This window comes from Callithrix jacchus, chromosome 3, assembly GCF_049354715.1.
Source record: "Callithrix jacchus isolate 240 chromosome 3, calJac240_pri, whole genome shotgun sequence".
NCBI classification, from domain to species: domain Eukaryota; kingdom Metazoa; phylum Chordata; class Mammalia; order Primates; family Cebidae; genus Callithrix; species Callithrix jacchus.
In genome coordinates, this window is record NC_133504.1 from 7,241,333 (window position 1) to 7,263,775 (window position 22,443).

Genomic DNA, 22,443 nt, shown 5'->3' on the forward strand with positions numbered 1-22,443 from the left:
CAAGCCTGTAGTCCCAGCACTTTGGGAGGCCGAGGCGGGTGGATCACGAGGTCAACAGATCGAGACCATCTTGGTCAACATGGTGAAACCCCGTCTCTACTAAAATTACAAAAAAATTAGCTGGGCACGGTGGTGCGTGCCTGTAATCCCAGCTGCTCGGGAGGCTGAGGCAGGAGAATTGCCTGAACCCAGGAGGTGGAGATTGCGGTGAGCCGAGATTGCACCATTGCACTCCAGCCTGGGTAACAAGAGTGAAACTCCGTCTCAAAAAAAAAAAAAAAAAGATATTTCCAATGCTTGCCTTGAAATTATTTAAGAAAAACTTAATTGAGTTGTCAGCTGAAATATTGTTTTGCAACACATCATAATAGATCATTGTGTGATTCTGGCATTCAAAGAATTAAATGACACTGGTACAAAAAGCTCCTATTTCCATATGTTTATTTATGTGAACAACTTTCTCAGCACTTACATTTAATGGCCAGAAATAGCATTGATTCTGAATTTGCCTCATTCTAGAAATCAATCATAGTCATCCATCGATATACAGATTAATTTTTAAAAGCACACCTGTTTCTTTCATTACAGCATGTGTTTCTAATAAAATGTAAAGATGATTTCTAATAAAATGTAACCTTTTATGTTTAAAAATTATTTATTGAAATGTAAGTTTCCGCTTGGTACAACGCCCAGCTAAGTTGTTTTGAAACAACTCGTCTCTCCAGGAACAACTAGAAAAGCCACTGGCCTGCATGCATGTGTGCATGAGTGCACGCGTGCATGCATGTGATAAAGCAGAGCCATGCCCCGACCTGGAGAAAGACGTGCATCTGGCAATCGGCACCCCATGTCTCCTTCAGTCAAATGGTGATCACAAAAGCAGCAGTTGAGACGCCATCAGACATGGCAGCACTATTGAATAGGGGAAAGGACAAAAATTGGGGTTCGGGGTCCACCAAGGAAAAGAAATCTAGTAAATATCCTGGACTTTCAGTTGGAACAATAAAAAGTAACACCTTTGCAATAAGAATAAGCTGGAAATAGGCAAGGGAGAAGCCTTCATGAAGACACAGCTAAGCTTCAAATCATCTTAATCCTTGACTGAATCTGCTCTGGATTAGGGTAGTCTGCTCATAGACTGAATCCTCACCGTGAGCAAAACTGTGCTCACTAGAAGATAACTGCATATCCTGTTAAGCGGTATTTACAATTTTATGTATACAATATGTAGCATGCAAGTTAGAAAAACGAAATATGAGAAACCAAGGTCTGACTGAAAAACTAAGAGAGAGAAAAAAAGCAGACAATAGACCCAAAACCACTATAGGTCGGATGCAGTGGCTCACACCTGTAATCCCAGCACTCTGAGAAGCTGAGGCAGTCAGATTGCTTGAGGTAAGATGTTCGAGCCCAGCCTGGCCAACATGCTGAAACTTTGTCTCCATTAATAATACAAAAATTAACCAAATATGCTGGTGGGTGCCTGTAGTCCCAGCTACTCAGGAGGCTGAGGCAGGAGAATTGATTGAACCTGGGAGGTGGAGGTTGCAGTGAGCTGAGATCACACCACTGCACTCCAGTCTGGGTGACAGAGTAAAACTCTGTCTCAAGAAAACTAAAATGAAACAAAACAAAATGATGATGAAAGACTAAATCACAAAATGGAGACCTGCACTAGTAAATTAAAATGTTTTTTAAAAAGGGAACTCTAGAAATGAAGACAGAGCAATCCAGCTTAAACGTGAAGAGGCAAAAGAATGAGCAAGGCAAAACGAATGTAAGAGACTTGCAGGAGAGGGAAATGGGACAGAAGTAACATTTGAGTAGTAATAACTGAGAACTTCCCAAAAATGACAGGACACAGCAAACCATGCATTCAAGAGGTCCTGTGAAACACAGGAAAGAACAGCATGCATTTCAGAACCTTGAAAACCAAACAATGAGGAAATCTTAAAAGCAGCCAGAGAAAATTCTTCAATGGCACAGTAACAAGACTGACAGCTAACTTTCCAACAAAATATTGGAATCCAAGAAGACAATGGAATGAGATTCTCAGAATGGAAAGAGAAAACAAAGATCAACCTAAAATTCCTTTTTTTTTTTTTATTTTGAGATGGAGTCTGGCTCTATTGCTAGGCTGGAGTGCAGTAGCATGATCTTGGCTCACTGCAATCTCTGTCTCCCAGGTTCAAGTGATTCTCCTGCCTCAGCCTCCTGAGTAGCTGGGACTACAGGTGTGCACTACCATGCCCAGCTAATTTTTTGTGTTTTAGTAGAGACAAGGTTTCACCATGTTGGCCAGGATGCTATCAATCTCCTGACCTTGTGATCCACCTGCCTTGGCTTCCCAAAGTGCTGGATGAGCCACCGTGCCCAGCCTGATCAACCTAAAATTCTATATCAAGTGCAAATATTCTTCAGAAATGATAGCATAGTAAACTGAGACAGCAGCACAGTAAACAGAGATAGAAAACTGAGGGAACTTAATGCCAGCAGGCCCAGAGCAAAGGAAATATTAACTTCTTTAGACAGAAGGAAAATGATCACAGACGGAAGCACAGAAACGGAGGAGGAATGAAGGGTGAGTACGTAGGTAAACCTAAATAAATGTAATTTTCAGAGTTAAGGAGAAATGTAAATTTCAGAGTTAAGTCTTGCATTTCTGGGAAGTCATGGAGCTGAAAATTTATATTAGGCTTTAATAGACCAATATTCCCATTTTTATCATCTCGGGGGTCCTTTGCAAGGAAGAGATTAGTCATAGTATATCAACAGCAAACTAATAGAGGAAGGGAAATGGCACAGTAATAATGATGCATACTTTATTCAAAAGAAATTAAAGAAGGAGAGAAAAACTATCAAATGTGTGATGAACATAAAATGTAGTTAACTGGCTGATTAAACACAAAAATATCAGAAAATACCTTAAGTGTAAGTTTTTATTTTTTTATTAATATTTTGTTAAACAAATTGGAATGTATGTAATGTTCCATTTGCATAAAATTCAAAACAGGCGAAGCTAATGTACAGTGTTAAAACAGTATTCACTCTTGGGCAAACAGTGACGAGAAGAGAGAATGAAAAGGTGCCCATAGGTGATGGCCGTGTTCTGTTTTCTGATGTGGGTACTCTGGACACAGCTGTCTTTACCTTTTAAGGATTCACTGAACAGTACCCCATGAGTTAATTACTCACATTTTTGTGTCTGTGTTAAACTTTGATAGAAATTTACTTTAAAATGACTATCATCAGACAAGATAAAATCAAAAGCTAATATGGGTTACTTATAAAGACATACATTAAATGTAAGTATGCAGAAAGTAGAAAGTAATAGCATTTTTAAAAGATACAGGCAGGGCGTGGTGGCTCAAGCCTGTAATCCCAGCACTTTGGGAGGCCGAGGCGGGTGGATCACGAGGTCAAGAGATCGAGACCATCCCGGTCAACATGGTGAAACCCCGTCTCTACTAAAAATACAAAAATTAGCTGGGCATGTTGGCGTGTGCCTGTAATCCCAGCTACTCCAGAGGCTGAGGCAGGAGAATTGCCTGAACCCAGGAGGCGGAGGTTGCGGTGAGCCAAGATCGCGCCATTGCACTCCAGCCTTGGTAACGAGCAAAACTCTGTCTCAAAAAAAAAAAAAAAAAAAAAAGATACACTGCACAGAACACTAAGAGAGCTGCTGAGGCTGCAATAACGTCAGGCAATTAGTCTAAGCCTAGAATGTTTTTAAGTCAAGGACATTTCATGTTGATATAAATTTTTATCTGCCAAGAAGATGTAACAGTTCTAAAGTGTAATGTTCTTACTTACACACTCTCAACATAAATAAATAAAAATGGGCAGAACCAAAAGGAGAAACAGGTAAATTTACAATGATAATAGTGGATTTAAACACACGTTTCTCAGTAACTGATAGAATAAGAGAGCAAAAGTTAGAAAGATACCAAAAATTTGCATAACATAATTTACATTTTTACCTAATTGAAATTACAGAACTCTGCATCTAACTGCTGAATAAACATTATTTTCAAGTATACATTAAATATTTATCAAAATGGCCATAGGTTAGCCATAAAACACTTCTCAACAAATTGAAAAGCTCTGAAATCATCACAATGTGTCCTCTGACTGTATAAACCTTTAAATCCTCATATATTTGGAAAATATCTAGAGACTTCTAAATAATTTCTGATTCAAAGAAGTAATTATGAAAACGTAGAAAAATCTTGAGCTGAGGGATACTAAAAATGCTACTGAAGATGTAGTGGATGAGGAGGAATGCAGCTAAAGTCATCCTTAAAAGGAAACCAGCAGGGATACCAGATGCATTAGCTAAGAAGGCCAAAAGTAACGATTTGTCTCCAACTCATAGCAAATTAAATTATCCCCAAATACAAAGAAGAAAAATCATAAAGAGCAGAAATGGATAAAATAGAAAATATACAGCAAAGAAAATGGACAAAGCCACATTTGTTTTCGGGGAAAAGAATCCATTAAAATGAATGAAAACTTGACAAGGCTAATAAAGAAATGAAGAGGAGACAAAAATAGCCAATAATAAAATGAAAAAAAGGACATCAACAGAGAACCTGTTGGCCTTAAAAAGCCAGTAACATGGTATGAAATGTTACACCAATGTATTTAAAACACAGATGAAGTAGATTTCTAGGGGAAAAATCACCAAAACAGACAGAAAGTTATAGAAAATTGGAGTAGTTCTATATCCGTTTTTAACTTAAATCTTTAAAAACTGTTCCTGAAATAATAAACCAGTATTAGATGCCTCCACTGGTAAAGTTTTCAATCATTTAAGGAAATAATAATAACAATCTTGCAAAAATTATTTCAGAGAATGCATAAAGATAAATCGAGCTAGGCAGGGTGGCGCACACTTGTATTCTCAGCTACTTGGAAGGCTGAGGCAAGAGGATATCCAGAGTCTGGGAGTTCAAGGCCAACCTGGGCAACATAGTGAGATACCAGCTCTAAAAAAAAAAAGATAAATCACTTCCACAATGAGGTTGGCATAATCTTGATACTAAAATGTGAGAAACATATTAAAAGAAAGTAAAATTACAACTTTTTTCATGAACATAGATGTAAAAATTCCAAATAAAATACTTGCATCCTTAATCTATCAATATGTAAATAGAATAATATATGCCAACCAATTGGGTTTATAACAGGACACCCCAGTTTTAACATTTAAAAATCAATCAGTATCATTTACAACCATAATAGAATGAAATCATTTGATCATTTCAGTAGATACATGAAAAACAATTGCTACAATCCCTAAGTAGGATTTATTAAAATAAACTTGGATGATTAGTACCCTACACCCTTCATGTGATAAAGGATATCTACTGAAAAACCTACAGCAAACATCATCGTGTGTGGAGAAATGCGTGCAGGACTGCGGTAAGGGTGCCTCCTAGCATGACTTCTAATTGGCTTTCTACTGGAGGGCATTCGGGGGAGTGGGGAGGATGACAGGGATGAAAGCAAAACAATTGAAAAGGTAAAAAACTCATTATACACAGATTTCGGGCTGTTTATGCAAAAACCCCAAGGAATTCACTTTTAGAATTAATAAGAGGCATTTTGATACAAAATCAAAATGTAAAAATTACTGTATTTATGTAGACTAAAAACTGAGAAAAAATTAAAAGATCAATGCCATTTATACTAAATTCAAATACACAAAACAGCTAAGAATAAACTAACGAAAAATGGCTCAAGAACTTAATTCAAAAGCATTTAGAGAAATGTTAAAATACCTAAATAACTGGAAAAATATATCATGCTGGTAGTCAATATTTTGTCGTTTTCTCAGAATGGATCTACAGATTCACTGCCATCTCAACCAAAATCCCAACAGTCTGTGTCTGTGTATGTGCGTGTCTGTGTGTGTGCGTGTCTGTGTATGTCTGTGTGTCTGTGTGTGTGCGTGTATGTGTATGTCTGTGTGTATGTATGTGTATGCGTGTATGTCTGTGTCTGACAGTCTGTGTATGTGTCTGTGTGTATGTATCTGTATGTGTGTGTGTATTTATGTGTCTGTGTATGAGTGTATGTATGTGTGTGTATGTGTATGTATGTGTGTGCATGTGTGTGTATGTATGTATATGTCTCTGTGTGTCTGTGTGTGTCTGTGTGTGTATATGTGTGTGTATGTGTGTGTGTCTGTGTGTATGTCTGTGTGTGTATGTGTGTGTATGTATCTGTGTATGTGTGTATGTGTCTGTATGCATGTATGTGTATGTGTGTATGTGCATGTGTGTGTGCATGTGTGTATGTATGTATAAGTCTGTGTCTGTGTGTGTCTGCGTGTGTATGTGTCTGTATGTGTGTGTGTGTCTCTGTGTGTGTGTATGTGTGTGTATGTGTGTCTGTGTCTCTGTGTGTATGTGTATGTGTGTCTGTGTGTGTATGTACATGTGTGTATGTGTGCATACTGACAGGTTGATTCTAAAACTTATATGGAAGTGCAAAGACTCAAGAATAGCTGAAACGATTTAGAGTCAGATGAACAAAACAGGAAGATTGACTCCATTAATAGATACAGACTGATTTTAAACTACAAAAAGTAAGACAAACTGTATTTCTGCAAGAAAAAATAGACTAAGGGTAAAGGTCAGAAATTTCTGAAGTAAACCCACACACATATGATCCAACATTGATCCCTGACAAAAGCGATGTGGCCTCAAAGTGATGAGAGTCTCCAGAAATTACGATAGATCAAGTGGAGATTATATATATATATGTGTGTGTGTATACATATATATAGATATACACGTGTATGTGTGTGTATACATATATATAGATATACACGTGTATGTGTGTGTATACATATATATAGATATACACGTGTATGTGTGTGTATACATATATATAGATATACACGTGTATGTGTGTGTATACATATATATAGATATACACATGTATGTGTGTGTATACATATATAGATATACACGTGTATGTATACATATATATAGATATACATGTGTATGTGTGTATACATATATATAGATATACACATGTATGTGTGTGTATACATATATATAGATATACACGTGTATGTGTGTGTATACATATATATAGATATACACGTGTATGTGTGTGTACATATATATAGATATACACAGGTGTATGTGTGTACATATATATAGATATACACATGTGTATGTGTGTGTACATATATATAGATATACACATGTATATGTGTGTATACATATATAGATATACACATGTGTATGTGTGTGTACATATATACACGTGTATGTGTGTGTATACATATTATACACGTGTGTATACATATATGTCATATACACATGTGTATGTGTGCATATATGAAACAGTCTCCAAAAGATTATGATAGATCATTTCGAGATTATATATATGCCATATATATGTATTAAATCAAAAACGATTATACACGCACACACACATCTTCTGACTCCTAATACCATATATGAAAAGTAACTCTAGGTAATTCCTGATGAATCATAGATCTAAATGGAAAATGGAAAACATAAATCTCCTATGTTTAGAAAAATTTGGAACCGAAGAAAGAAGACGTAGGTGAATATCTTTATGACTCTGGATAGAAAAATATTTCTTAAGCAGGAAAAAAAAATAGCACTGGCAATACAGAACATGACTGATGAATTAGTCGTTCAAATTAGAAGCTTCTCTTCAGGAAAATGCATTATTAGGAAGGTCAAAAGTAATCAGAGTGTGAGAAAATAAAACCAACAACAGGTTCATATCTGTAAAAATGCAGAATTCCTACAAATAAAAAAGAAAAAGTGAACCCAATAGAAAACTAAGGAAGAGATTTGATCTAATACTGTCAGCCTTGTTAGTTAGCCAGAAAAAGATCGCAAAATGAAACTACAATGGGATAACTCATCATACCCTCTGTGATGGTGATTTTATGTGTCGGCTTGACTGGTCCTGGGGTGATCAGATTAAACATAATTTCTGTGTGTCTCTGTTAGAGGGTTTCCAGCTGACAGTCACCTTTCAATCAGTGGACTAAGTAATATATCTCGCCCTCCCCAGTGTTGGTGCCCATCACCTCATCCCTTGAGGGCCTGAATACCTATGCAACTATCTTGCATGTTCTGCACATGTACCCCAAAATCTAAAATGCAATTAAAAAAAGAGCAAAAGGCTTAGGAGGGAAGGATTCACTCCTTCCTAGCTAATTGCTTTAGCTGGGACACCCACCTTCTGGTCTCAGTGCTCCTGGTTCTCAGGCCTTCAGACTGAGTTAGGACTGAGTTACAACCACCAGGTTTCCTAGATCTCCAGCTTGCGGATGGCAGATGGTGGGACTTCCATTGTGTAAACCAATTCCTCATAATCTCTGTGTGTGTGTGTGTGTGTGTGTGTCCTATTGGTCCTGGTTTCTCTATAGACTTTTTTGTTTTTTTTGGTTAATCAATGAGAGCTTGTAACGTTGCTCAGGTTGGCCTTGAACTCATGGCCTCGCCTCCTCAAGTGCCAGGACATCTGGCCGGAGCCATTGTGGCCCCCTCTCTATAGACTCTTGACAGTCACACACACTAAAATGGAAAATAGGTAATTTTGAAAACCAACAAAACCAAGTGTTGATAAGAACGGAGCAACTGAGTCTTAGAAAGTGCTGGTGGAGACCGGGTGTGGTGGCTCACACCTGTAATCCCAGCACTTTGGGAGGCTGAGGCTGGGGGATCACCTGAGGTCAAGAGTTAGAGACCAGCCTGGCCAACATGGTGAAACCTCGTCTGTACTAAAAATACAAAAATAAAAATAAACATTAGGTGGGTGTGGTGGTATGGTCCTGTAGTCCCAGCTACTCGGGGAGGCTGAGGCAGGAGAATTGCTTGAACCCAAGAGGTGGAGGTTACAGTGAGCCAAGATTGCTGCACTGCAGCCTGGGTGACAGAGGGAGACTCCATCTCAAAAAAAAAAAGGAAGAAAGAAAGAAGAAAAAAAAAGAGAAAGTGAGAGAGAAGGAGGGAGGAAGGGAGGGAGGAAGGAAAGAAAGAAAGAAAGGCTGGTTGAAATGTGTTGATATAACAGCTTTACAAAACTCTTTGATATTCTAAAGTTGACTGTATGCATTCCCCAAATCCAGCTCTAGTATTCCTGTGTGTATCTCAGCAGAAATGCATAGCTATGTGCACACGGGAAGTGTACAAACGTTTATGCTGGCATTATCGACTGTATTCAAACACTGGCAATGGTCCAGAGGGCCGACAGCTCCAGAATGGATGAACAGCGATACAGTCACACAGCAGAACTTCTGTGTCCTAACTGGCATATGATAAGGCAGTGGGACGTTAACCCTCAAAAATAAGCTTCGGTTTCTTATGAAAAAAACAATATTTATTTTAGAAAAGTTAGTTCTATTCAGATAAGTAATAACAAGAATAGAAAAGTTACCACAATCTCTCTCTCTCAGTTAGGACTTGTCAGCTGCAAATAAGGTGGAATCTAGTTTAGACTGGATAAACATAAAGGAGTTGATTTGTATCACATAACAAGGAGTACTTTCCGTGGTTCAGACACTTACCAAGGTCATTTAAAAAACCCAGGCTCTTTCTGTCCCTTGCCCATTTCAGCACATTGGCTTATCCTCATGCATGTTACTGTATAGTTTCAAGGCAGCTGCTGCAGGCCCAGGGATCCTGCCCTCACAACTGCATCCCGTACTGGAGAAGAGAGCAGCTAGGCAGCAGCACACCTTATCTTTCACGAGAAAGCAGAGCTTCCCACCCTAAGCTCTGCACCCAATCTCAGTGCAGCTTCTAAGTCCAATGACTATTCTTATCCACAAGGGGACCTGAGGAAGTGAGAGTTTTCCACTTTGTAGCCTACAAAATAGAAAGGGGAAGAGAGTTTGGAATCACTTCAATTCAACCAAAAAAAAGTCTGCCAAACCAGTCATCACAATTGTGTCCTTTCTTCTGTTTTGTGGTATTTACTTCCACTCTTTTTTGGACATAAACTTGCTTTAAATACTTTCAAAAAGGAGATCATTGGTTATATACTATTTTGTAGCTTTTTTATTTTAAAAGATTATGTTACTAAATACAAATGGCGTAATTATTTTAATGCCTGCATAGTACTTCAGTATGTGGCTATGCTATTTAACCATACCTCTATTACCAAATGTTTACATTGCTTCCCAATTTTATAAATAACATTGTAATAAAGATGCTTGTATATACAACTTTATTTTCTTAGAGTACGTTTCTAGCAGTGGTTTGCTGGGCAAAGCATGTAGACCATAGAGGCTGTCTGAGTTTCCTAAAACTTAGTCTCAATGGATGGCAGTGACCCCAAAATCCATGTCTAGGTGTATTTTTCAAACGCAGGTCTTGATCCATAAGTTGAAAGCAATTTATGGGTTGCTAATAAGCATGTTTTTAAAAACAACAGAACAGAAGAAGAAAGTATTCATGTACATCGCCTATAATTTGGTCGAGTTTTGTTTCCACTGTGTGTGTGTGTTGGGGAGGTGTTTGTGTGCTATGTCAATGCATTTTGCCACAGATTACAGACAAAAAGTTTTTAAAACATTCCAATAGAGGAATGCTCATATGCCTCCTGATTTCCAGCCTCATTTCTTATTTCTGTTTCCTGTTTGAGAAGCTCCATAGCAGTAATAATAATAAATGACCGTGGTGATGATAACATTCCTGATTTGCTTCTCACTTAAATGAAAACGCACCCCTTGAAGTTTGGAAAAAAATATTATTTTCACTGTTGCGAATAATGAGTCTGTGAGTGAAGGTTTCATTTCCTCTTTACATCAAGTCACATACAGGTTTCTTTCTAATTTATAGGCAGTTCGATTGATTGGTAGTTAATTATTGTGACTCAGCCCTAATTTCCCTTGATCGGACAGTACGCATTGTGGCCTACACAAATTCTGCTTTTTGGGAGTTACTGAGACTTTCTTCTTAGACCAGAATATGATCAGTTTTTGCAACCGTTATATTTGAGAAGAATGTACATTCTATGCCAATAAGATCAACTTTTCAATATCCATTGAACCAGGTTATTGAGACTGACGTTCAGAGCCTCTGTATTTATTCTTTGTATCTTGAACTGCCATGAAAGTTTTCCACCAAGTTGCAATTTTGCACTTCGTATTTCCAAGATTTCTTTGTGTGCGTAGGTTTTCGTGATATATAAACAGACACATTCATAATTATTTATGTATATTTGTAGCTGTTTTAGGCTTTCAATGGCATAATTCACCATGATACTATTAACATATCTGATTTTTAATTTACCTTTGGGTTGTTTAGGGGTGCATTCTTTTATAGCTATTCTTTCTGGGTCATTTTATTTCAAATGTGCATTTTGTAAATAGTTTAAAGTTGGATTTTGTTTCTTACATCATCTTGACATTCTTTAAAAATAGTTTAGTCAGCCAGACGCGGTGGCTCATGCCTGTAATCCCAGCACTTTGGGAGGCCGAGGCAGGTGGATCACTTGACGTCAGGAATTCGAGACCAGCCTGGTCAACGTGGTGAAACCCCGTGTCTACTAAAAATATAAAAATTAGCCAGGCTTGGTGGCACATGCCTGTAATCCCAGCTACTCAGGAGGCTGAGGTGGGAGAATTGCTCAAACCCCCCGGGAGGTGGAGGTTTCAGTGAACCGAGATCGTGCCACTGCCCTCCAGCCTGGGCGACAGAGGGAGACGCCGTCTCAAAAAAAAAAGTTTATTCACAATAATTTTGAAATTAATGTATTTGGTTTTCTCTTTTTTAAATTTGTTCAGTATTGATGCTTCCTGGTTGCTTCCTTTTATTCACTTTTATGTACTTTGATACTTGATCCATTTTTTATGTTTCTTTTTCCTTGATGACTCGGAAGTTATGCATACAGCTGTTCTATCTGTTCAAATCTCTTAACGAAACATTATGTACTGACCATCCCTTCCCTTCATCAACAATGAAAATGCGTTCTCTTCCTTCCCTGGGACTCTCTCCCAATTTTTGTTGAAATAATTTGGAACTTTAAACCCAGATTATTACATTAAAAATGCTAAGTATGCACCTTATTCTTCAATAAAATATTTTCACGTAACTACCTTGATAGTTGTCACTTAGGCTTAATGACTTTTTTTGCAACTCTTTGTTCACTGCTCACAGTCTTCATTCTCGCCTTGTTTATTTGGACTTATTTCTCAGTAAGCCTATTAATAGTACGTAAGGCATAATTTCTGCCCTTGCATGTCTGAAGTTGCCAGCTCCCATTTTAAAATAATGCCTTCAGTTTTGTAGTCAGATAAAACTACCTGCAAATCTTGGCTTTTCCTAGTGCTCTCCCTGGGACAATGGGAAAATCTTCCCACCTCTCTGACTCAGTTCCCTTAATGTAAAATGAAGGCAACGTCAGCTACTTTTCAATTCATAAGGAGAACACCAGGTAAAGTGCTTATCCACTTCAGCACGTGCCGGCATGCAGTAGCCAGTCAGTAAGAGACTGTTACTCTTACTAGCCTTTGTTCACTGCCGGCCTTCTTTATTCACATTTTAATAAAATATCTTGTATGTTCGATTGAATTGTTATTGTTTTAATATTTGAAGTGTAACTTACAATAAAATGGACAGGTCATAGGAGTATTTTGATGCATTTTCAAAAGTGCATGCACCCATGTAACTGCCACTCAAATCAGGATACAGAAGTTTTCCATCCTCATTCCTCTTTCTAAGCAATTACTCCTTATCCCCAGAGGCAAACCCTTCCTGATGTGTATTGTCATGGATTAGGTTTGTTCATTCTCAGGCTTCAAATAAATGAAATTGTAGATAGATAGGTAGATAATCATATATATATGTTTCAAATCTTAGCTGTGGATTCAAATCTTCATTCATATATATCATATCTATTATATATGAATGTATGTGAATATATTATATGAATATATAATATACATGAATAGATATATGATATACATGAATATATAATATATATCATATATATTCACATATATATCCAGAGCAAAGGATTCAAATAATATTCAAGTACATATTATTTGAATATATATATTCATATATATTACATATAGTATTATTCATATATAATATGTATTCATAGGTATTTATATATCATATATTCATAACATGTATATTATATATATTCATATATATCATTTATCTATTCATATATATGTATGAATGAGCTAAGATTTGAATCCAGCTTTATCTGACTACAAAACTTAAGGCATTATTTTAAAATGGGAGCTGGAAACTTCAGACATGCGAGGGCAGAAATTATGCCTTACATACTGTTAATATTTACCTAAGCTTACTGAGAAATAGTCAAAATACAAAACTCAAGAATAAAGGCTGTGAGCAGTAAAGAAGAGGGTGAAAAGCATCATTAAACCTGAGTGAAAATATCCAGATCATTATGTGAAAATATTTTACTGAAGAATAAAGTGTATATATGTGTGTGATACATAATATATATGAAATACATGTTTAACATATATATGAAATACATATATATTTCTTCTGTGTCTGCCTTCTTTTGCTTAAAATGATGTTTCTGAGATACATGCCTGTGTGGCATGTACCAGTAGTTTATCCATTTTATTTTTTCTGTTGAGTAGTATCTTGTGGCATAAATACATCAGAATTTGTTTTTCCATTGTCACATGTATGAATATTTGGGTTGTTTCCAATTTGGAGCTGTTATGACAAGAGTTACGGTGAACATTCTTGTACCAGTCCTTGGGTAGACAAATACTTTCATTTCTCTTGTGTAAATACCAAGGGGGTGGAATTGCTAGTACATAGGATAGACGCATGTTTGACTTTATAAGAACCATTGAACAACTTTACAAAGCGACCGTTTCATTGTACTGTCCCACACCAGATTGTAAGAATTCCAGTTGCTCATCTTTACTACCATTTTATATTTGACAGAAATAAACTTTGTCTGATATGCAACCACATCCACTTGCTTGGACTTAGTGTTGCGTAGTATAGCTTTATTTCCACCCCTTCCTTTTTAACCAGCTAACGTATTAAAGATTTTTTTTCTCGTATACAGAACATATACTTGGGTCTTGCTTTTTTATTTGTTTATTTTTTTGATACAGAGTCTTGCTCTTATCACTCAGGCTGGAATACAATGGCACAATCTCAGCTCACTGCAACCTCCACCTCCCGAGTTAAAGGGACCCTTCTGCCTCACCTCCCAAGTAGCTGGGACTACGGGTGCGCAGCACTGCACCTGGCTAATTTTGTATTTTTAGTAGAGGTGGGGATTTACCATGTCGGCCAGGCCAGTCTCAAACTCCTGGCCTTGGGTCTTGCTTTTTTTTATCCTGTCTGACCCACCTCTGCCCTTTAAGTAAAGTATTTAGTCTGTTTATACTTGATGTAACTACTTATATTTTGGAGTTTAAAACTTACACCTTCCTACTGTTGTTTCACTCAACTGTTTTTGTTCCTGTTTCTCCCTTCCTGTCTGTTTTTTTTTTATGAATTGAGTCCTTTTAGAATTCTATCATATCTTCTTTATTTTTCTTAGATTTTATTGCGTTTTTTCCCTAATTGCTACTCTGGACATTTCAACACACATCTATAACCAATGCATGTTCTACTTCAAAATAATATTATATTTCTTCACAAATGATGTTAGAGTTTTAAAATTTTGTTGTATAATGCCGTTTCTCCACACACACACTTTCTCTGCCTATTGTCATATGTTTTACTTTTACACATTTGCAAAGCCCATAATATATTGTTACCAGTTTTGCTTTAGTCAATAACCTTTTTAAAAAATGTATTGTTTAACCCTTCTCGCTGACAGTTGTGTCATCTGTGAATCTGGTTCTGCTGATTATTTTTTCTCTTAATTGCGGGGCACATTTTACTCTTTTTACCATGTTTCATGATTTTTTATTGTATGTTGGACATTGTGTGAGAAAGAACAATAGAGATAATATGGTAAATAATATTTTCCCCAGAAAGTCTGTATTTCTTTCTATCTCAGTCCTCTAGGGTGGCAGACAAGTCGATCTAATCTGTAGCTGAGCTGGATCTGGGCTTTCTTGAAGATTTAGTTAGATTCATTTTTCCACTAGCGTCACAGGTGAGAAATGGTGAGGACAATCACTTTAGCAAGTCTTGCAATTTGTCCAGTGCTTTATGTAGAAAATGTATGCTGCCAAGTTCGTGGGTCACTGAGGAATTCATTTTCTCTGCAGCATTATCTACAGCTTTCTGCAAGCTGGAAGATCTCTTTCTACTCTGACGTATGTCCTTAGTCTTTGGTAAACTTGCTTCACACTCAGTGAAGAGTTTGTGTACTTTGGGGGATTTTTTTCTCAATTTTCCTCTTAGCTTTAGCCTCTGGTAGGCTGCTGTCATGGTGTTTGGTTAAATTAAAATTAATTATAATTTTTGAAAATAAAGAATTCCATAGCACTGTAACAGCAGTTCTACTTCGACACATACTGCCTCTACCTGTACTATAGAATTTTACATGTGATTAATCAATACAAAATAGTTTGTCTTCTACTTTAACCTGAGCAAGGGTAAGTTTCTCAGGTAAACTATTACTAGGCCAGTGTCAAGTCCAGATTTATTTTTCTTAAATAAAAGTGTTAAGAGAACACCTGTTTGATAACATTAACAAACATATTTATTATTGTGCATACCAAAAACACTTACACTTTGATATTATGTACAAGTATCAAAAAAAGCATGCTGTTCCTTTTGTCTGCAAAACCATGGTCATACTTGCATTACTTAGAATTTACATACAGACGTGTCAGAGATGAGAAGCAGGCACCTGGTCACACTATACATAGCTGTTAAACTTTTCAAGGGTAGATGGTATCTTATTTGCTTTTGGGTTTCTGGCACTGAGCACAAGGTGAATACAGAAAAAAAATAGCTTTGAGAGAGCAATAACAATTCGCAAGTAACCTTCAACAGATGAAACACCGGTATCTAAAGTGATATAATCAGGCAAGATTCCACTGGCATTTCTTACTCTAATGAATATCTTCCTGGAAGCCATGAGCAGTATTTATTTCTGGGTCATCTAGCCTATTTTCCAAGACAAAAACATGTCTTGGAAAAGGAAGCTTCCTGCCTTCTAGTTCTGTCTCAGGTATCGTAGGGTCCCTTGGTCTTCCTGAACCCAACAGATCAAGCAGAAAGCAATAGGGTCTCCCATGATGCACCCACGTCTTGCAGTAGTATGCCAGATGAAGGGATGTTTTCTGGAGGCCCCTCTATCATTTTTTTTTTTGATTGTTTGTTTGTTTGAGACGGAGTTTTGCTCTTGTTACCCAGGCTGGAGTGCAATGGCGCAATCTCGGCTCACCGCAACCTCTGCCTCCTGGGTTCAGGCAATTCTCCTGCCTCAGCCTCCCGAGTAGCTGGGACTACAGGCATGACGCACCACCATGCCCAGCTAATTTTTTGTATTTTTAGTAGAGACGGGGTTTCACCATGTTGACCGGGATGGTCTCGATCTCTTGACCTCGTGATCCACCCGCCTCGGCCTCCCAAAGTGCTGGGATTACAGGCATGAGCCACCACGCCCGGCCTCTATCATCTTTGAAATCAGCTGTAAGCAGCTGGCAGATGTACCCAGGGGTGGGTTTAATGTGCTTCCTGACAGAGACTCCTTCCTCCTTTCTCCTCCACTCCCTCTTTGTCCCACTTTTACTCACCTCACCTTGGAAATCATTTTCCTTGGGCTACAAGCGAGAGCAGCATCTGGTCTCCTGGCACCCTTGTCTGGGCATTTTATGGTACTTACAGTTCTCTACACACACAGTATTGCTCAGAAGTTCTCTGAACCTTTGGTCAGGCTGCTGTTTTTGCCTGGGACAATTATCATCCCGTTGCGGTGGCTAAATGTACAAAACTGAGCCCAACATCAGGATCTGAGGAAGGCTTTCAGGAGGAAGTGGCACCTGAAGTCAGTGTCCCTAATCCGACTCCCATAACACCCAGGAGGTATACACCTTGCTTTAGACTTGACACGCTATACTGCTTTCCTGTCTCCTCCCACTAGACAGGACTCTGGGATGCTCCCGGATGGAGACCCTACCCGATCTGTTTCTGTTTCCACTATGTCTGAACATAGTGACTAGTTCATAGTAAGCCCAATAAATACTTACTCAACTAGTGGAAACCAAGATGGGCACATCTCTCTCCTGTTCTCTGTTCTAATATGGCTGAATGTCTCTTCTGCAGGGTAACTACTTCTACTTGTCCAGGAGTCTGGGGCAGAAAAGCTGAGCCTGTTCACATCTGAATGACTTTGATTCTTTCCAGTCTGTTTTGGGCGAGGCAAGGATATGGCTCAGACGCCTTGCTTGAACTCAAGTGATTTTTAGCTTGCCAATTTGGTAGAGGACCTCTAATTCCAGTTAGCTTTTGTATAATGCCATGGGATCATGAAATATTTATTTTATAATCCTCTGACTAATCAGATACTACTTAATACTTGATTCTAGAAGAGGCAAAGGTACACTGGAAGACTTTGTTTCATGAAAGACTTAGATTTCATGAAAAAATGAAGAAAGTTTCAACTGAGGTGTTTATATATATTGATTAATTTTGTTTTGTTTAAAATTGGGAGAGACAGCTGCTATCTCGTTTTTGCCAGTCTGTGACCTTGCATAGGATTGATACTTGAGACCCTCTCCCTCCTCAGTTATGCAAAATTGCAGTTAAATACACCACCTATTAGCAATAAGTTATTTTAGTTCATAAAAATATAAGGAATTTTTATTTTGATTAATGATGTTTGCTTCCTGAAACAGGCTCCTAACTCAATCTTGCTTATTGAAGAGAGTAACTATTTGCCATCTTTTTCCTTCTCAGGCTGTGAGGTTGAGATTCTGGGCATCAGACCCACCTACTGCCTGGAATATAAAAATGTCCCAACAGATATCAATTTTGCCAACGCCATCAGCGACGCTCTTGACTCCCTCAGGTAGGTGTCCCAAACTCTCAGCCACACCATTGTTCTCTGTTTCTAGGCCCGATCATGGATTCCAAAGCGATTAAGAAGGCTTGGTGGGGCCGGGCACGGTGGCTCACGCCTGTAATCCCAGCACTTTGGGAGGCCGAGGCGGGTGGATCACGAGGTCAAGAGATCGAGACCAACCTGGTCAACATGGTGAAACCCCGTCTCTACTAAAAATACAAAAAATTAGCTGGGCATGGTGGGGCGTGCCTGTAATCCCAGCTACTCGGGAGGCTGAGGCAGGAGAATTGCCTGAACCCAGGAGGCGGAGGTTGCGGTGAGCCGAGATTGCACCATTGCACTCCAGCCTGGGTAACAAGAGCAAAACTCCGTCTCAAAAAAAAAAAATAAGAAGGCGTGATGGAGGTGAAATAATGTTTCAGAGAGTTGGTGAGCATCTTGCATGGTGACCCATTGCTGCTATGGAGTAATTGTGAGCAAGTGACTTCAGGCAGAGGCAATCTCTGGAAATGCTGAATTGAGAAGGAAAATCCCTAAGGGTTTGAACCACCTTTTGTCCATTGTTAAACAACGGAGAAACAATATAAATGTCAGCATTTCCCTAAGCATGATTCAGTGAACAATGCGTCTCTGAAGGTACTGATAAGTATTTGGCAAGGAAAGATATGTGGTCAAATAGTTTCAGAAAACTGCCCACCCTGCCCCCTTCTTGGAAATGTACAAAGAGCGTGGATATATTAGAACACGGAATCTGCTTTTGCCCTCCCACATGGAACTGTGACACACAGTTTGAGAAATGTAGGAATTAGTAATGCTGTCTTATACAGAACACAAGAGTCTGTCAAGGGACACTGATCACAACAGTTTAGGACAAAGCCTCAAGTCGGTCTCAGAACTCTCTGAAAGTGGAAGTCAAGGTGGGAGCCCAAGTGAGAGTTGGCCTTGACCGGGCGCAGTGGCTCAAGCCTGCAATCCCAGCACTTTGGGAGGCCGAGGCGGGTGGATCACGAGGTCAAGAGAGCTGGCATTATGTAGAGATCAGCAACCAAGAGACAATGGATGCCGGGGGCTGTTGAGTTTCCAGAAGCAGACTTGAGGTCACTGTGGCCACTGAAGAGGTTTCCTGGGTGCGTCAGGCAAAAGACCCGCCATAATCAGAGCATAGAGACCAGGACAGGACCTTCGTCCCCCCAAGGAAAGGAGCCTGGTTTCAAGCTGGGCACATCTGAGAGCCAACGTACCCAAGGCACGGTGTACATAGTACCAGCACGAGCCACATGAATGGCCCTGTCACTAAGGCTGCCTCAGATCCAGAGCTGATAATCATGGACTTTCTTCTTGTCATGCCCCTCCCACACCATGGTGAGCAGCAGCTACCCCCGCAGAGCTGTGAAAGCAGAAAACAGCACCCTGCCTTTACTGCTTCACAGAATGATTTTACTTCCATGAAACCTATCAAGAGGGTCCGGGGAGGTGGGGGCACATAAAGGTTCACGCTTTCATTGACAGATTGGAGAGAAAATAGGTGTAAAATACATGGAAATGGAGAAGTAATTGCCCATAAGTGCTGGAGAACCACACACGGGAGGAGCTGGGATATCGCGTTGCAGTCTGGTTTTGTGTGACTGAAGTGGAATAACGCAGCACGTGCAGCAGATGAGTGGGGCTGGAACCTGGGCATTGCTCCACGCTGTTTAACCAATGCTGTGTCTAACCAATGCTGTTTCCAACATATCCAGACTGCTGGCCATCCCCACAGCCCGTAGCTGTGCCAAATATGAAAATTTGGATTAGAGTTGCCATACAAATACCTCCAAATAACCCAACAGTCTGTTTGGCGATGTCATCCTTTTTGCATTTATCTTAACAGCCGATGGACTGTCACTCTGTACCGTCCAGTGACTCACAGGTGGGTGAGCACAGAGCGCACAGCCATGAGAATCCCAGGTTGGTGCTGGCCTACTAGCTGGCCAGTCTAAGCAGACTTCCCTGTCCAGAGAGACACCAGCATGTGGAGAGGAATAAATGCTGGGCTCTCTTTCCTCTAGAGAAGCAATGGAAATGCATCTTTACCTTGGGGAACATTTGGGAATGGGGGAAGGTTTTGGGGTGGGGGTAGTGGTGGGGTGGGGGTGTTGGTGGGGTATGAGTGTGTATCTACCATAGATATTGGGTTCCACTAGAAAGAAAAGCCTACAGAGAACTGGAAGCCCAGGAAAGCGTCCCCAGCTACGTCTCTACCTAATACTGTACTACCCAGTTCCACATATTCACATGTGGTCTGTGTAGATGGCCTCGAGCTCCACGGGATGGCATTCACATGGTCTGCAGTGACAGTGATGCCCCTGAAGCACTGGAGGCCTGGATAGGCTGGAAACCGGGCCAGTGCAATTGTCTCATGGGGTCTTCATATTGCCAACGTTAATAGGGCCACCAGAAACAGCCCCTTTGGGTAGTCAGTGAAAAGACAGAGACCCACTATCTCCAAAGCTAGGCAGCTCTTGAGATGAGAAAAAGAAAAGAACAGTAATTGGCTGGACGATGCTGCCTGTGGAAGACAGTGAGATGGCTTAGCCCCCCACAATGACCCAGGAAGCCCCTCCTTCAGCCGACCTGTGTGTTATTAGAACATGTCTCATTACCTTCCTACAAAGAAGAATAAAGGTCCAAAAGTTACAGGTGGACATTTTTCTCTGAAAGAAATCTAACCTTTGTCCCCTTCAGGAATGAGGTGAGTGAGAAAGATGTCTCGGACAGTCTAGACCCGTCGCAAGCACTTTGCCTGTAGTAGCCTGTCTGCGCAATCATGTGACTCAAAGGAATCATTACGTCTCTTGGTATGTGTCCAGCAAAGATGTAGCATTGCTGATCCCAACAAGAAGAACGTGTCTAGAACGCCACAGTTCACCTCTTGACTTCTGTTCAGCTCTGCTGCAAATTCCTCACTAAAATTTGAGGAGCACGTAGAGTTTTCATAATGAGTGGCCAAACATACACACACATTTCTCCCAGTCAGTACAAGACTCATAGAGTGTCTTTCTTTGTCCACTTTGCTATTAGTTTGAGAGGCAGGAGAATGGAACCCAGGATAGGGAGGCTTTGACAGAAAGCAGGAGAGGCTGCTAAGATCTCGAGCATCCAGGTCTGCCCAGGGACGTTTCTGCAGAGGATCCGGGTCAGCCTGTGGTAGGAAGGACAGTCTCTTGCCCAAGTTTGATCTAGGCATAGCTTTCCAGTGCTCATAATGCATGACTGAGCCCAGACACATCCTTGTGAAAGGCTGCCTTTAATGCGGACAACTTCTAGGATAGGGAAAAGGAGGTGGGGTGGGGATTAGAGGTTTTTTTTTATTATTGCATTTTAGGTTTTGGGGTACATGTGCAGAACATGCAAGATAGTTGCATAGGTACACACATGGCAGTGTGTTTTGCTGCCTTCCTCCCCTTCACCCACATTTGGCATTTCTCCCCATGAAGAGCCATCAGCTGGTATTGTCAATGGGCTTTATTTCCAATAACTCCATTGGTTCTCACGTCCACGGTTTGCGTAGCTACTGCCCTTCTGCCTTGCGAAGGAAGCCGCCCGCTCTCTGAAGGTTAAACACTTATCCTCGCTCCTCACAAGCCAGTCAGTGGTGGAGCCAGTGCCTGGCTCTTTCCACAGAGGCTTAGGGCCTTGTCTCTGGAGACCTGCCTTGAGGACACGGTGACTGAGAACCACTCCAGGGTCAACCCCTCCGTCCTCCACCCTGGTCTCTGCTAGCTCACACCTCTAAGACACCCTGAAATTGACACAGCGAGAGAAAGTCCAGACATGCTTCTTTGCAAGTCTCCTCTTCAGGGCCACCCGAAGACCTGGAGTTCTGCAGCCTGCTTAAATGTCGCCGTGTGCCTCCCACCACACAAGGGCACTCTGCAGGCAGCACCTCCACACACGGCCCTTCCCCCTGGCTGAAAAGGAAGCAGGGTTTGTGATCTGCAACACTTACTTCCATCCTCCTGAAAGTCCTATTTGCAGGATATTCATGGCTCAGTGGGCAGGAAAAGGTCCATGGTGCTAAAGCTGAAATAAGCCTTGAGTGGGGCTCGTGGGTGGGTGGAGGAGAGCAGGGGGCAGTCACAGTGGGCTGGGCAGCTGCTTCCAGCTTGTAGAGCAGACGCACTGTGCAGCCTCAGAAACGCATCAGTCAGGAAACAGCTGGGCTGCAGGACAGTGGGCACAGCCATGGGCTGTGTATAGACAGAGTCCTTTGTCAAGCTCCAGGTGACTGAAGACAGCTCCAAAGGACTGCCTTCAGGATCCCCGGAGCCTCAGCAGTGCCTGGGTTAACGAAGGAATGGATGACACAATTCTTTTCACAGGCCACCAAGAAGCCAGCTCCCCTGGCCTGGTCCCTCCTCCCTGTGGATTATAGGGAAGAAGGAGTAGGAATCAGGCTGGATCTGGGAAGCTGGCGCCTCC

General features: G+C 40.3%; 1 protein-coding gene across 8 annotated transcripts in view; it reads left to right on the forward strand.

The window, feature by feature from the left end:
* Positions 1-22,443, forward strand: part of ENPP6 (ectonucleotide pyrophosphatase/phosphodiesterase 6) — a 179,693-nt gene that overhangs the window by 122,476 nt on the left and 34,774 nt on the right. For all 8 annotated transcript variants that reach the window (XM_078366188.1, XM_035292554.3, XM_035292553.3 and 5 more), the window contains one exon: positions 17,877-17,988. In XM_078366188.1, coding sequence (XP_078222314.1) covers positions 17,877-17,988 — 112 coding nt within the window. The remainder of the gene's footprint in view (positions 1-17,876; positions 17,989-22,443) is intronic.